The sequence below is a fragment of the Vidua macroura genome, chromosome 1 (genome assembly GCF_024509145.1).
Source record: "Vidua macroura isolate BioBank_ID:100142 chromosome 1, ASM2450914v1, whole genome shotgun sequence".
Classification (NCBI taxonomy): Eukaryota; Metazoa; Chordata; class Aves; order Passeriformes; family Viduidae; genus Vidua; species Vidua macroura.
The window spans coordinates 153830577-153846134 of record NC_071571.1 but is presented as its reverse complement, the minus strand read 5'-3'; the positions used below and the strand labels follow the sequence as shown (position 1 = coordinate 153846134).

At 67.4% G+C, this 15558-nt stretch overlaps 2 protein-coding genes across 3 annotated transcripts; both read left to right on the top strand.

Moving 5' to 3' along the window:
* The first annotated feature begins 658 nt into the window (after positions 1–658).
* LOC128811048 (translation initiation factor IF-2-like) lies at positions 659–1765 on the top strand. Its single transcript, XM_053984365.1, has one exon. The coding sequence runs from the start codon at positions 659–661 to the stop codon at positions 1763–1765; it is 1107 nt and encodes a 368-aa protein (XP_053840340.1).
* GRINA (glutamate ionotropic receptor NMDA type subunit associated protein 1) lies at positions 835–10755 on the top strand. Of its 2 annotated transcripts, none has more exons than XM_053978752.1 (7): positions 835–943; positions 3747–4086; positions 4466–4578; positions 4660–4860; positions 9146–9274; positions 9541–9684; positions 9905–10755. In XM_053978752.1, exons 2-7 carry the CDS (start codon positions 3777–3779, stop codon positions 10052–10054), a joined length of 1047 nt encoding a protein of 348 aa, XP_053834727.1. In that variant the 5' UTR covers positions 835–943; positions 3747–3776; the 3' UTR covers positions 10055–10755. The 2 variants fall into 2 exon arrangements, with proteins under 2 accessions (XP_053834727.1, XP_053834734.1); XM_053978759.1 differs by lacking the exon at positions 835–943 and adding an exon at positions 1774–1936.
* The last annotated feature ends 4803 nt before the right edge of the window (positions 10756–15558 follow it).

Here is a 15558-nt window from a genome sequence, read left to right as displayed (position 1 = left end):
GCCCCGGACCGCGACCCCCGCCGCTCGCCCCGGTCCTCCCCAGCCCCGTGGGGACCCCCAGAGCCCCCCGGCAGGGCCCCCCCCCACGCACCGGAGGCTGCGAGGCTCCGCCCCGGCCAAGAACCGAAACCGAAACGGGGCCAAAACGGGAAGGGGAAGGGCGGGGGGCGGGACCGGGGTGGGGACACGGGACGGGCCCCACGCGGGACGGGGGGGGGACGCGTGGCCGGCCCGCAGGGTGGGGCCTGGGGCCGCGGCCGCACGCGGGACACGTGTGCCCCACGGGTGACAGGGGGACAAGTGGCTGGCCGCCGCGCGTGACCGGCCCCACGAGTGACCGGGGGACACGGAACTGACCGCGGAAGTGGCGGTGGGGTGCGGAAAAAGCGCCTCGGGTGGCGGCGGTACACGGGGACGCCTGGCCCCACGCGTGACGCGGGGCCGCGGAGCTGCCCCCAGATGCGGGCGAGGGGACGCGGAAAGCGCCCCGCGGATGGCAGCGGTGCGCGGGGCCGTCGCGGAGAATGACACGGCGCCATCCACGCGGGCGGCAGGGGGACAAGCGGCCCGTCCCTCCCGCGGGACCCCGTGACCAGGGGACACGGAAAAAGCCCCGCGGGGTGGGGTGGGTGGGGTGGAGGGTTACACCGAGAATGACATGGGCGCACGGAGCACCCCCAGGGGGGTGACAGGGCGACACGTGGGCCGCCCCTTGCGCGTCACCGGGGGCGCCTGGCCGCCCCCCACGCGTGACACGGCGCGGAACCGGGGGCCGGCCGCCGCCAGGGGGCGCACCCGTGGCCCCGCCCCCAGCGAGGCCACGCCCCCTGTGGCTACGCAGCCTCACCCTCCCCAAGCCCCGCCTCCACCAAGCCCCGCCCCCCTGCGAGCCCCGCCCCGTCCGGCGCGCAGCGAGCGGACCCCGCGCAGCTCGGCCCGGCCGGTGAGCGGGGGGCGATCGGGGGGTCCCGGGGCTCGGGACGGGGGGGGCGCAGGCGGCGAGCAAGAGCAGCGGGGGCTCCGGAGCCGCCGCCGAGCGCGGTTCGCTCCGCCGCTTCCCGCTGCCGCATTCCGCAGCGCGCGGGTTCGGTGCGGGGGGGGGGGGGGGGGTATCGGGGCCGAGCGGGACCCCCGCGGCCGCGGGCACGGCGGGGGTCTCCAGGCTTTCCCCCACCCCCCCCCGCCTCCCACCAACCTTCCCCGCGGTAGCGCTCGGGGATTAGGCTCGCTTGCTGCCGTAAATAGGCCGCGCCGGGGCTTTACCGAGCGTCAGGGCAAAGCGGCTTTACGGGACTCGGAGAGAAGCGGTGCGGGGGCGGGCGGGCGGCACCCCCGCCAACCCCGTGACGCGGGAGCGCCCGCACCCCCGCAACGCCGCCCCGCCGGGCTGTGGGCATCCCTGCGCCCCCCGCACGCCGTGCTGCGGACACCCCCGCACCCCGTGATGCGGGCCCCCCCCCCAGCAATCCGGGATGCGGACACCCCGCGGCCCCTGACCCCGTTCAGGGTGTCTCCCGTGCCCCCCGAAATGCGCCCCCCCGCCCGGTGTCGGTGCCGCAGGGCCGAGCTCCGTCCCGCCGCCCGCCCGGGGCGCGGGGCCGTCACGCGGCCGCCGCGGTTGCGCCACCGGCCGGCGCTGCCCGTTGGCCGGGCCGGGGCCGCTGCGGCACCGGCAACAGCGGCGGCACCGCACCGGCACCGCCGCCCGCCAGGCTGCGGCACCGCGCGGGTGCCGGCGCCGGTACCGCACCGCCCCGTTTTGTAACCGCGCTCCGGGAGCGGGGGCGGCCCCCGGGGGGCTGCGGCGGAGCCCGCCCGGCTCGATGAGGCGCGGCCGAGGCCGGGCCTGGGCACGGGCCTGGCAGGACGCCGCCGCTCCCGGCGGCGGCCCGAGGGGGCAGTGAAGCAGCGCCGGAGCTCCCCCGCACCGCTGCCGGTAATCGCGGCAGGAACCGGGCCCGCGCAGCGATCCCCGGACCCGCGCTCCGCCCCGCGGCCGAGCCCCCGAGGCGCCCCCGGGCCCGCACGTCGCCCCTGCCCCGGGCCCGTTGCCATGGCAACGGCCTCGCCGCCGCCATCTTGTGCGGGCGCGGGGGCGGGGGGGAGCAGGACGGGACCCCCCCCGATGGCGGGGGACCCCAATTCTGGGGCATCCCCCAGTGGGGACCCCCATTCCGGGGCATTCTCGAGTGGGGACCCCCATTCCGGGGCATCCCCCAGTGGGGACCCCCATTCCGGGGCATTCCCGAGTGGGGACCCCCATTCTAGGACATCTCCGAGTGGGGACCCCCATTTTGGGGCATCCCCCAGTGGGGACCCCCATTCTAGGACATCTCCGAGTGGGGACCCCCATTTTGGGGCATCCCCCAGTGGGGACCCCCATTCCGGGGCATCCCCGAGTGGGGACCCCCATTCCGGGGCATCCCCCAGTGGGGACCCCAATTCTGGGGCATCCCCCAGTGGGGACCCCCATTTTGGGGCCTCTCCGAGTGGGGACCCCCATTTCGGGGCCTCTCCGAGTGGGAACCCGCATTCCGGGGCATTCCCCAGTGGGGACCCCCATTCCGGGGCATCTCCCGGCAGGGACCCCCACTGAGGCGCTGAACTGCCCGGGGACCCCCAGGAATGGGAGGTGGTGGCCAGGGGGGCTGGTGGCCATGGGGGGCTGATGGCCATGGGGGACTGGTGGCCATGGGGGAGGGCTGATGGCCATGGGGGGTTGATGGCCATGGGGGGCTGATGGCCATAGAGGAGGGCTGATGGCCAGAGGGGAGGGCTGATGGCCAGGGGGTTTGATGGCCATGGGGGAGGGCTGATGGCCAGAGGGGAGGACTGATGGCCAGGGGGTTTGATGGCCATGGGGGGTTGATGGCCATGGAGGAGGGCTGATGGCCAGGGGGGTTGATGGCCATGGGGGGGCTGATGGCCATGGGGGACTGATGGCCAGGGGGTTTGATGGCCATGGGGGGTTGATGGCCATGGAGGAGGGCTGATGGCCAGGGGGGACTGGTGGCCATGGGGGGTTGATGGCCATAGAGGAGGGCTGATGGCCATGGGGGGCTGATGGCCATAGAGGAGGGCTGATGGCCATGGGGGGTTGATGGCCATAGAGGAGGGCTGATGGCCATGGGGGTTGATGGCCAGGGGGGACTGGTGGCCATGGGGGGCTGATGGCCATAGAGGAGGGCTGATGGCCATGGGGGGCTGATGGCCATAGAGGAGGGCTGTTGGCCAGGGGGGTTGATGGCCATGGGGGAGGGCTGATGGCCAGAGGGGAGGACTGATGGCCAGGGGGTTTGATGGCCATGGGGGGTTGATGGCCATGGAGGAGGGCTGATGGCCATGGGGGGCTGATGGTCATGGGGGGCTGATGGCCATAGAGGAGGGCTGATGGCCATGGGGGACTGATGCCCATGGAGGAGGGCTGATGGCCATGGGGGACTGGTGGCCATGGGGGGGCTGATGGCCATGGGGGACTGATGGCCAGGGGGTTTGATGGCCATGGGGGGTTGATAGCCATGGAGGAGGGCTGATGGCCATGGGGGACTGATGGCCCTGTGGGGCTGCTGAGGACAGATTGATGGCTGTGGGGGGGACAGCCATGAGGGGCTGATGGCTGTACTGGATGATGACTGGGGGGACAAAGAGGGGGGGGACGATGGCTCTGGGGGATGACGGGGAGGTGGGTGACAGCCAGGAGGTGGGGGATGACACCACTAACCCCATATCCCCCCCCCCCACCGCAGCACCAAGGCGGCCGCAGCCTGCGGGCCACCATGTCCCACGAGAAGAGCTTCCTGGTGACCAGCGACGGCTTCGGGGGCCAGCAACCGCCGACGGCCCCCCCAGCCTACCCTCAGCCCCCCTACCCCGTCGCCCCGTACCCCCAGCCCCAGTTTGCCCCCGCGCCCTACCCCCAGCCGGGCTTCACGCAGGGGCCGGGGCCGTACCCGCCGCCGGGGCCGTACCCCCCTGCCGGGCCGTACCCCCCCGGGCCGTACCCCCCGCCCGGGCCGTACCCCCAGGGCCCCTATGGCCAGCCGCCCTATGCCCAGCCCCAGCCCATGGTCCCTGGCGACCAGGACTGTAAGTATTGGGGAAAAAAAAGGGGGGGTGGGGGGGCTCCAAATGGGGCGTGGGACCCTCCTGGCTCCCAGATGGGGGCCCCCAGTGGGGTGTGTGACACCCCCGGGATTTTGTCTGAGTCTGGGGGCTTCAGGTGGGTGGGGCAGCCCCCTGGGCTTTGGGCACTGAGGGCATCCCTGGGGTGGGGGGTCTGGCAGCTCAGGGGGGCCACCCCACACGTCCTGTGGGGCAGCTGGGGGACCGTGCCCACCGGGGATGGCGCTGGGGGAGGGTCCACTGCCCAGAGCTGTGCCAGCTGTGCCACCTGGCTTTGGGGGGGCACTCCCCGTGTCTCCTGGGACCCCCACGCCGAGCGGTGTGCCCCCCCCCCTGCCCACAGCCCCCCTGCACAGCACCTACCACGAGGACGGGCCCCCCTCCTACTATGACAACCAGGACTTCCCGTCGGCGCACTGGGACGACAAGAGCATCCGGCAGGCCTTCATCCGCAAGGTGGGACGCCGGGGGGCTGGCGGCGGGGCGCGGGGCCTCGGGGGGGCTCCCCCGTGACCCTCCCTTCCCCGCCGTCCCCAGGTGTTCCTGGTGCTCACGCTGCAGCTGACCGTCACCTTCGCCTTCGTGACCGTCTTCACCTTCGTCAAAGGCGTGCGGGGCTTCGTGCAGCGCAACGTGTGGACGTACTACGTGTCCTACGCCGTGTTCTTCATCTCCCTCATCGTCCTCAGCTGCTGCGGCGACTTCCGCCGCAAGCACCCCTGGAACCTCGTGTCCCTGGTGGGCCGGGGGCACGGCCGGCCGGGCCGGGATGGGTTTGGGGATGCCGGGCCGGGGACACGGCGTGGAGGGGGTTTAAGGGTGCTGGGCTAGGGGCATGTGGAAGGTTTGGGGTGTCACGGTGGGGATGGGTTTGGGGGTGCTGAGCCCGGGGCACACAGAGGATTTAAGGGTGTTGGGCTGGGGGCACATGGAAGGTCTGGGGGTGTCACGGTGGGGGTGGGTTTGGGGGTGCTGAGCTGGGTGGGTTGACAGGGTGGGTTTGGGGATGCTGAGCCCAGGCCACACAGGGTTTAAGGGTGCTGGGCTGGGGGCAAATGGAAGGTTTGGGGGTGCCACGGTGGGGATGGGTTTGGGGGTGCCGAGCCCGGGGCACACAGAAGGTTTAAGGGTGTTGGGCTGGGGGCACATGGAAGGTTTGGGGGTGCTGAGCTGGGGGCACACAGAGGATTTAAGGGTGTTGGGCTGGGGGCACATGGAAGTTTTGGGGGTGTCACGGTGGGGGTGGGTTTGGGGGTGCTGAGCTGGGTGGGGTGACAGGGCAGGTTTGGGGGTGCTGAGCCAGAGGCACACAGAGGGTTTAAGGGTGCTGGGCTGGGGGCACATGGAAGGTTTGGGGGTGCTGAGCTGGGTGGGGTGACATGGAAGGTTTGGGGGTGCTGAGCCAGAGGCACACAGAGGATTTAAGGGTGTTGGGCTGGGGGCACATGGAAGGTCTGGGGGTGTCATGGTGGGGGTGGGTTTGGGGGTGCTGAGCCCGGGGTACACAGAGAGTTTAAGGGTGTTGGCCTGGGGGCACATGGAAGTTTTGGGGGTGTCACGGTGGGGGTGGGTTTGGGGGTGCTGAGCCCGGGGCACACAGAAGGTTTAAGGGTGTTGGGCTGGGGGCACATGGAAGGTTTGGGGGTGCTGAGCTGGGTGGGGTGACAGGGCAGGTTTGGGGGTGCTGAGCCAGGGGCACACAGAGGGTTTAAGGGTGCTAGGCTGGGGGCACATGGGAGGTTTGGGGGTGCTGAGCTGGGTGGGGTGACAGGGCAGGTTTGGGGGTGCTGAGCCAGTGGCACACAGAGAGTTTAAGGGTGCTGGGCTGGGGGCTCATGGAAGGTTTGGGGGTGTCACGGTGGGGATGGGTTTGGGGGTGCTGAGCCCGGGGCACACAGAGAGTTTGGAGGTGCCAGGCTGAGGGGGCAGATTTGGGGTACTGCACCACAGAGGTGTTGGGGGTGGGTTTGGAGCTGGGTGGGGTGACAGGGCAGGTTTGGGGGTGCTGAGCCAGGGGCACACAGAGGGTTTAAGGGTGCTGGGCTGGGGGCACATGGAAGGTTTGGGGGTGCCACGGTGGGGGTGGGTTTGGGGGTGCTGAGCTGGGTGGGTTGACAGGGTGGGTTTGGGGATGCTGAGCCCAGGCCACACAGGGTTTAAGGGTGCTGGGCTGGGGGCTCATGGAAGGTTTGGGGGTGTCACGGTGGGGGTGGGTTTGGGGGTGCTGAGCCCGGGGTACACAGAGAGTTTAAGGGTGTTGGGCTGGGGGCACATGGAAGGTTTGGGGGTGCTGAGCTGGGTGGGGTGACAGGGCAGGTTTGGGGGTGCTGAGCCAGGGGCACACAGAGGGTTTAAGGGTGCTGGGCTGGGGGCTCACGGAAGGTTTGGGGGTGTCACGGTGGGGATGGGTTTGGGGGTGCTGAGCCCGGGGCACACAGAGAGTTTGGAGGTGCCAGGCTGAGGGGGCAGATTTGGGGTACTGCACCACAGAGGTGTTGGGGGCAGGTTTGGAGCTGGGTGGGGTGACAGGGCAGGTTTGGGGGTGCTGAGCCCGGGGCACACAGAAGGTTTAAGGGTGCTGGGCTGGGGGCACATGGAAGGTTTGGGGGTGCTGAGCTGGGTGGGGTGACAGGGCAGGTTTGGGGGTGCTGAGCCAGGGGCACACAGAGAGTTTAAGGGTGCTGGGCTGGGGGTACATGGAAGGTTTGGGGGTGCCACGGTGGGGATGGGTTTGGGGGTGCCAAGCCAGGGGCACACAGAAGGTTTAAGGGTGCTGGGCTGGGGGCACATGGAAGGTTTGGGGGTGCTGAGCTGGGGGCACACAGAGGATTTAAGGGTGCTGGGCTGGAGGCTCATGGAAGGTTTGGGGGTGTCACGGTGGGGGTGGGTTTGGGGGTGCTGAGCTGGGTGGGGTGACAGGGCAGGTTTGGGGGTGCTGAGCCCAGGGGCACACAGAGGGTTTAAGGATGTTGAGCTGGGGGCACATGGAAGGTTTGGGGGTGCTGAGCTGGGTGGGGTGACAGGGTGGGTTTGGGGGTGCTGAGCCAGAGGCACACAGAGGGTTTAAGGGTGTTGGGCTGGGGGCACATGGAAGGTTTAGGGGTGTCACGGTGGGGATGGGTTTGGGGGTGCCAAGCCAGGGGCACACAGAGGGTTTAAGGGTGCTGGGCTGGGGGCACATGGAAGGTTTGGGGGTGCTGAGCTGGGGGCACACAGAGGATTTAAGGGTGCTGGGCTGGGGGCTCATGGAAGGTTTGGGGGTGCCACGGTGGGGATGGGTTTGGGGGTGCTGAGCCCGGGGCACATAGAGAGTTTGGAGGTGCCAGGCTGAGGGGGCAGATTTGGGGTACTGCACCACAGAGGTGTTGGGGCAGGTTTGGAGCTGGGTGGGGTGACAGGGCAGGTTTGGGGGTGCCAAGCCAGGGGCACACAGAAGGTTTAAGGGTGCTGGGCTGGGGGCACATGGAAGGTTTGGGGGTGCTGAGCCAGGGGCACACAGAGGATTTAAGGGTGTTGGGCTGGGGGCACATGGAAGTTTTGGGGGTGTCACGGTGGGGGTGGGTTTGGGGGTGCTGAGCTGGGTGGGGTGACAGGGCAGGTTTGGGAGTGCTGAGCCAGAGGCATACAGAGGGTTTAAGGATGTTGAGCTGGGGGCTCATGGAAGGTTTGGGGGTGCTGAGCTGGGTGGGGTGACAGGATGGGTTTGGGGGTGCTGAGCCCAGGCCACACAGAGAGTTTAAGGGTGCTGGGCTGGGGGCACATGGAAGGTTTGGGGGTGCTGAGCTGGGTGGGGTGACAGGGCAGGTTTGGGGGTGCTGAGTCAGAGGCACACAGAGGGTTTAAGGGTGTTGAGCTGGGGGCTCATGGAAGGTCTGGGGGTGCTGAGCTGGGTGGGGTGACAGGGTGGGTTTGGGGGTGCTGAGCCCGGGGCACACAGAAGGTTTAAGGGTGCTGGGCTGGGGGCACATGGGAGGTTTGGGGGTGCTGAGCTGGGTGGGGTGACAGGGTGGGTTTGGGGATGCTGAGCCCAGGCCACACAGGGTTTAAGGGTGCTGGGCTGGGGGCACATGGAAGGTTTGGGGGTGCTGAGCTGGGTGGGGTGACATGGAAGGTTTGGGGGTGCTGAGCCAGAGGCACACAGAGGATTTAAGGGTGTTGGGCTGGGGGCACATGGAAAGTCTGGGGGTGTCACGGTGGGGGTGGGTTTGGGGATGCTGAGCCCAGGGCACACAGAGGGTTTAAGGTTGCTGGGCTGGTGGCTCAAGAAAGGTTTGGGGGTGTCATGGTGGGGGTGGGTTTGGGGGTGCTGAGCCAGGGGCACACAGAAGGTTTAAGGGTGCTGGGCTGGGGGCACATGGAAGGTTTGTGGGTGCTGAGCTGGGTGGGGTGACAGGGCAGGTTTAGGGGTGCTGAGCCCGGGGCACACAGAAGGTTTAAGGGTGCTGGGCTGGGGGCACATGGAAGGTTTGGGGGTGTCATGGTGGGGGTGGGTTTGGGGGTGCTGAGCCCGGGGTACACAGAGAGTTTGGAGGTGCCAGGCTGAGGGGGCAGATTTGGGGTACTGCACCACAGAGGTGTTTGGGCAAGGTTTGGAGCTGGGTGGGGTGATGGCAGGTTTGGGGGTGCCGAGCCAGGGGCACACAGAGGGTTTAAGGGTGCTGGGCTGGGGGCACATGGAAGGTTTGGGGGTGCTGAGCCAGGGGCACACAGAGGATTTAAGGGTGTTGGGCTGGGGGCACATGGAAGTTTTGGGGGTGTCACGGTGGGGGTGGGTTTGGGGGTGCTGAGCCCGGGGCACACAGAGAGTTTGGAGGTGCCAGGCTGAGGGGACAGATTTGGGGTGCTGCACCACAGAGGTGTTGGGGCAAGGTTTGGAGCTGGGTGGGGTGACAGGGCAGGTTTGGGGGCGCCGAGCCAGGGGCACACAGAGGGTCGGGGGACACTGAGCCAGGGGGCACATGGCGTGTTTGGGGGTGCCAGGCTGGGCAGACAGGCCTGATGGGTTCCCCCCTTGCCTTCCCAGTCCATCCTGACTGTCAGCCTGTCCTACATGGTGGGGATGATCGCCAGCTTCTATGACACCGAGGCTGTCATCATGGCTGTCGGCATCACCGTCGTCGTCTGCTTCACCGTCGTCATCTTCTCCCTGCAGGTCAGCGCCAGGGCTGCTCCTGTCTGGGGGGGCTCCAACCTGGGGGTACGACACCCCAGTGACTCCCTGCCGGGCTCCTGGGGGGCTGTGGGATCTCCTCTCGCAGGCCTCTGGACCCCAGATGGGGTGTACAACCCTCCCCCAGCTCCTTGCTGGGTCTCCGGCCTTCTGAGCGGGGTGATGACCCCTCGCTCTGAGCTCCCTGCTGCCTCTGGGGGCTCCACACCAGGGTCTGATCCCCCCCCCCAAAATCCCCCTCCCCACAGACCAAGTACGACTTCACCTCGTGCCGGGGCGTCCTCATCATCTGCCTCGTCGTGCTCGTCCTCTTCTCCATCCTCTGCATCTTCATCCGGAACCGCATCGTGGACATTGTCTACGCCTCGCTGGGGGCCCTGCTCTTCACCTGCGTGAGTCGGGGGGGCCGGGACCCCCAATTCCTGGGGGAGGGGGGGTGGGCAGTGCCACCAGCACCCCTGGGTGCTCCAGCTCGGTGGGGACACGCAGGGTGTGCTCGGGGTGGAGGGAGCTGGGTGTGCTCGGAGTGCCCGGCTGGTTTGGGGTGGGGTGGGGGGGGGATTTATGAAACCTGCTGGTTCCTCCCGCCCCTGACACTGCCCCATCCCGCAGTTCCTGGCGGTGGACACGCAGCTGATCCTGGGGAACAAGCAGCTGGCGCTGAGCCCCGAGGAGTACATCTTCGCCGCGCTCAACCTCTACACCGACATCATCAACATCTTCCTCTACATCCTCGCCATCATCGGCAGGGCCAAGGAGTAGCCCCCGCCGCCTCTCCCGCCCCGCCACTCCCCGCGGCCCCGCCCCGGTCGGGATCCCCTCCCTGTAGCCGGTTTTGTTGCCGTTTTGCCGGTTTTGTTGCCGTTCTCATCGCGTTCCTGCCCCGCGGGGGCTCGCTGGTGCGGGGCTGGCACGGCCCCCCCCCCGGCCCCCTGCTCCTCCCCGCTGTGAATAAGATTTATCCCCCCCTCCCCCCTTGCGTTGAACGCGGACTGGAAGCACTTTGGAACCCCCCCTCTGTCCTGTCCTGTGCCCACCACGCTGTCCCCTCCCTGTCACCCCCGTCACCACTCTGGCCGCGCAGGCAGGGGCAGTGCCGGCAGCACTGCAGAGCCCCCGAGCCACTGTCCCTGCCTGTCCCCACCCCAGGCCCCCCGAGCCACAGTCCCTGCCTGTGGCACCTCCAGGCACTTTCCCACATGGATGTACCCCTCGAGCCACTGTCCCTGTCTGTCCCCAAACCCCCTGAGCCTGTGGCACCCTCAGACCCTCCTGCTCCGAGCCACCATCCTCGCGTGGAGAGGCAACTCCCAGACCCCCCCAGGCCACCAGCCCTGCCCATTCCCACCTGCCTGTCCCCACCCCCCGAGCCACAGCCCCTGCCTGTGGCACCCCCAGTCCCCTCCCCGCGTGGCCGAGGCCCCATCCCGGTCCTGCTGTTAATAAATTGTCTTGTTCATCTCCCACGGCTCTGGCTCCATCCCAGGGAGTCCTGCTGTCCCCAGCTCCCGGTGTCCCCACCACATTCCACCAGGGCTGGGACAGCCTGGGGACAAGAAGGCTCAGGGGGGGACCCCAGCAGGACCAGAGGAGGCAGCCAGGTGAGGTTGGGTCCTACAGAGAATGAATGACATGGGAGGTGAGGTTTAGATTGGATATTGGGAAAATTCCTTCCTGGAAGGGGCAGGGCTGGAGTCGCCATCCCTGGGGGGATTTGACAGGTGTGTGCATGTGGCACTTGGGGACATGGTCTGGGGTGGTCCTGGCAGTGCCATGAGCGATGCTGGACCCCGTGGGCTCAGAGGATTTTCCATCCAACCCAAACCATTCCACGATTCCTTGATGCCCGGTCCGTCCTGGCAACTCCTGATGTGCTCCTTGGCAGCTCCAGCCCTGGCCAATATTTCCATCTCCACATTCTCCCTCGGGAAACATTCCCTGCTCCTAGGTCTCTCCTGTTCGAGAGTTCTAAGAGCAGCTTTTAAGGGTTTTAAGGTGCCACCAGCAAAGGCATCAGCAGAAGGAGGTTTGAAATAAAAGCAAAAGTACGATGAGGTTCATGGGCCAAGTTCACTCTGCTGCTCATTCAATGGTTGGAACACACAGAGACAAAAATCTTAATACCGGTCAATTTAAAGCTAAAATCACCCCGGCCTGATTCACCCAGAGGAACATCCCCGGTGCATTTGCTGCAGCGCAGTCACACCCCAAAAAGAGACCTGAGGAGCTGGCAGCAGGCAGGGGCAGGTGCTGCGTGCACAGGAGGGGCAACAGGGGATGCACAGGGGCAGGGACAGCGTTACAGCTGTGAGAAATCCCCCTGGAGCTCGGGGCAGGGACAGCGTTACAGCTGTGAGAAATCCCCCTGGAGCTCGGGGCAGGGACAGCGTTACAGCTGTGAGAAATCCCCCTGGAGCTCGGGGCAGGGACAGCGTTACAGCTGTGAGAAATCCCCCTGGAGCTCAGGGAAGGGACAACGTTACAGCAGTGAGAAATCCCCCTGGAGCTCGGGGAAGGGCTCGGGGCAGGGACAGCGTTACAGCTGTGAGAAATCCCCCTGGAGCTCGGGGAAGGGACAGGGTTACAGCTGTGAGAAATCCCCCTGGAGCTCGGGGCAGGGACAGCGTTACAGCAGTGAGAAATCCCCCTGGAGCTCAGGGCAGGGACAGGGTTACAGCTGTGAGAAATCCCCCTGGAGCTCGGGGAAGGGACAGCGTTACAGCTGTGAGAAATCCCCCTGGAGCTCGGGGAAGGGCTTGGGGCAGGGACAGGGTTATAGAGAGGCTGGACTTTGGCCATTGTCGTTTTCCATCCCGGCTGCAATTCGGGTCAGGAGCTCTCTCTGAAAGTTTGACAGCGAGAATGTTCCACTTGGGTTGTTCTTCAGGCAAGAAAAATGAGTTCCCAGGGTTGGCTGTTAAAGGAGGAGCTCGTTGTCCAGCAGGAATTCCTGGGAGCAGACAGTGTTCCTGATAGGCTCGGGAGGAGCTCGGCACAGGTGCTGCTCGTTGGGGTCTGATGGCATTTCTGAGATCACAGAGCAGTGGAGGGGTGCAGCACCCCAGCTCCATCTCCCACCTGTCTGTTCCTGGGGCTCCACATCCCACTGGTCTGTTCCCTGGGGTCCAGCTCAAATCTTTCCTCTCCCAGGGTTCCCCAGCTCCCCCTCTGTCCCCTGTCCCTCTCAGGGCTCCCTGTCTGTCCCCTGTCCCTCTCGGGGCTCCCTGTCTGTCCCCTGTCCCTCTCCCGGGGCTCCCCAGCTCCCTCTCTGTCCCCTGTCCCTCTCAGGGCTCCCTCTCTGTCCCCTGTCTCTCTCCCAGGGCTCCCTCTCTGTCCCCTGTCCCTCTCAGGGCTCCCTCTCTGTCCCCTGTCTCTCTCCCAGGGCTCCCTCTCTGTCCCCTGTCCCTCTCGGGGCTCCCTGTCTGTCCCCTGTCCCTCTCCCGGGGCTCCCCAGCTCCCTCTCTGTCCCCTGTCCCTCTCGGGGCTCCCTGTCTGTCCCCTGTCCCTCTCGGGGCTCCCTCTCTGTCCCCTGTTCCCTTCTCAGGGCTCCCCAGTTCCTTCTCTGTCCCCTGTCCCTCTCAGGGCTCCCTGTCTGTCCCCTGTCCCTGATTTGCAGAGCAGCTGCTGGCTCTGGGCCGCCTCGGATGGAGCAGAGCTGCCCTGGCAGCTTCTCCTCTCTCCTGCCCTCCGGATTGCACCCTGCGGCCTCGTTTGTTTATTTTTGTAAATCCCTCCCCAGCACCTGTCGTGTCGCTGCTGTCCCTGTCCCACTGCTGAGGCCACGTGTGTGTCACACACGGGATCCCCGGGGCTGGCCCTGTGTGTGACAGCCTGGAGCTGTCCTGGCTGTCCCCGTGTCCCACAGCCTGGAGCTGCCCTGGCTGTCCCCGTGTCCCACAGCCCCGGGGCTGTCCTGGTTGTCCCCATGTCCCACAGCCTGGAGCTGTCCTGGCTGTCCCCGTGTCCCACAGCCCCGGGGCTGTCCTGGCTGTCCCTCTGTCCCACAGCCTGGAGCTGTCCTGGCTGTCCCCGTGTCCCACAGCCTGGAGCTGCCCTGGCTGTCCCTGTGTCCCACAGCCTGGAGCTGTCCTGGCTGTCCCCGTGTCCCACAGCCTGGAGCTGTCCTGGCTGTCCCCATGTCCCACAGCCTGGAGCTGTCCTGGCTGTCCCCGTGTCCCACAGCCCCAGGACTGCCTCCTGTCCTGGCTGTCCCCATGTCCCACAGCCCTGGGTCTGTCCTGGCTGTCCCCATGTCCCCCACCCCCGGGGCTGTCCTGGCTGTCCCCATGTCCCACAGCCTGGAGCTGCCCTGGCTGTCCCCATGTCCCCCACCCCCGGGGCTGTCCTGGCTGTCCCCATGTCCCACAGCCTGGAGCTGTCCTGGTTGTCCCCGTGTCCCACTGGCCCCGGGGCCGTCCTGGCTGTCCCCGTGTCCCACAGCCCTGGGTCTGTCCTGGCTGTCCCCATGTCCCACAGCCCTGGAGCTGTCCTGGCTGTCCCCATGTCCCACAGCCTGGAGCTGTCCTGGCTGGCCCTCTGTCCCACAGCCCCGGGGCTGTCCTGGCTGTCCCTGTGTCCCACAGCCCCGGGGCTGTCCTGGCTGTCCCTCTGTCCCACAGCCCCGGGGCTGTCCTGGCTGTCCCCGTGTCCCACAGCCCCGGGACTGCCTCCTGTCCTGGCTGTCCCCATGTCCCACTGGCCCTGGAGCTGTCCTGGCTGTCCCCATGTCCCACAGCCTGAAGCTGTCCTGGCTGTCCCCGTGCCCCACAGCCCTGGGTCTGTCCTGGCTGTCCCCGTGTCCCACAGCCTCGGGGCTGTCCTGGCTGTCCCCGTGTCCCACAGCCTGGAGCTGTCCTGGCTGTCCCCATGTCCCACAGCCTGGAGCTGCCCTGGCTGTCCCCATGTCCCACAGCCCCAGGACTGCCTCCTGTCCTGGCTGTCCCCATGTCCCACAGCCCCGGGACTGCCTCCTGTCCTGGCTGTCCCTCTGTCCCACAGCCCCGGGGCTGTCCTGGCTGTCCCCGTGTCCCACAGCCCCGGGACTGCCTCCTGTCCTGGCTGTCCCCGTGTCCCACAGCCCCGGGACTGCCTCCTGCCCTGGCTGTCCCTGTGTCCCACAGCCTGGAGCTGTCCTGGCTGTCCCCATGTCCCACAGCCCTGGGTCTGTCCTGGCTGTCCCCGTGCCCCACAGCCCTGGGTCTGTCCTGGCTGTCCCTCTGTCCCACAGCCCCGGGACTGCCTCCTGTCCTGGCTGTCCCCGTGTCCCACAGCCCTGGGGCTGTCCTGGCTGTCCCCATGTCCCACAGCCTGGAGCTGCCCTGGCTGTCCCCATGTCCCCCACCCCCGGGGCTGCCCTGGCTGGCCCTGTGTCCCACTGGCCCCGGGGCTGCCTCCTGCCCTGGCTGTCCCCATGTCCCACTGGCCCCGGGGCTGTCCTGGCTGGCCCTGTGTCCCACTGGCCCCGGGGCTGCCCTGGCTGGCCCTGTGTCCCACTGGCCCCGGGGCTGCCTCCTGCCCTGGCTGGCCCTGTGCCCGCAGTGCCAGGGGAGGCCCTGGGGGCGCAGCCAGGGACAGGAGCAGCTGCTGGGTGAGTGACACTGCCAGAGGCCAAGGCCGGAGCCACCGGAGCCCTTCGGGTGCTCCGTGTGGGGTGTTGGTTCTGGAAGGGGAGTGGGGCAGGCACTGAGCCCTTCCCACCACGACACATTCCCACTCGGACCACTCTGACAGCTCTGCGCCGCAGCACAGAGGAGATGTGAGCTGCTGGAATGAGTCCAGAGGAGGCCACGGAGATGCTTCGAGGGGTGAAGCTCCTCTGCTCTGGATAACACTTGGGGGTGTTCAGCCGAGAGAAGGATCCAGGAAGACACCAAAGCCCTTTCCACTGGCTAAAGGAGCTCCAGGAGAGCTGGGGAGGCGCTTTGGACAAAGGCATGGAGGGATAGGGCAAAGATAAATGGCTCCCCAGTGCCACAGGGCAGGGTCAGAGGGGATATTGGGAAGGAATTCTTCCCAGCAACGGTGGTGATGCCCTGGCACAGGCTGTCCAGACAAGCTGTGGCTGCCCCACGCATGGAAGGGTTCCAGGCCAGGCTGGGCAGGGCCTGGAGCAGCCCGGGCCAGGGGAAGATGTCCCTGCCCAGGGCAGGGCTGGCACCGGACGGGCTTTAAGGTCGCTCCATCCCAAACCATTGCAGAGCCCCCGGGGCCGGGATGGGGCGGGGCGGGCGCTCGGCAGCGCCACCAGCTCGTGCTGCCGCCTGCTG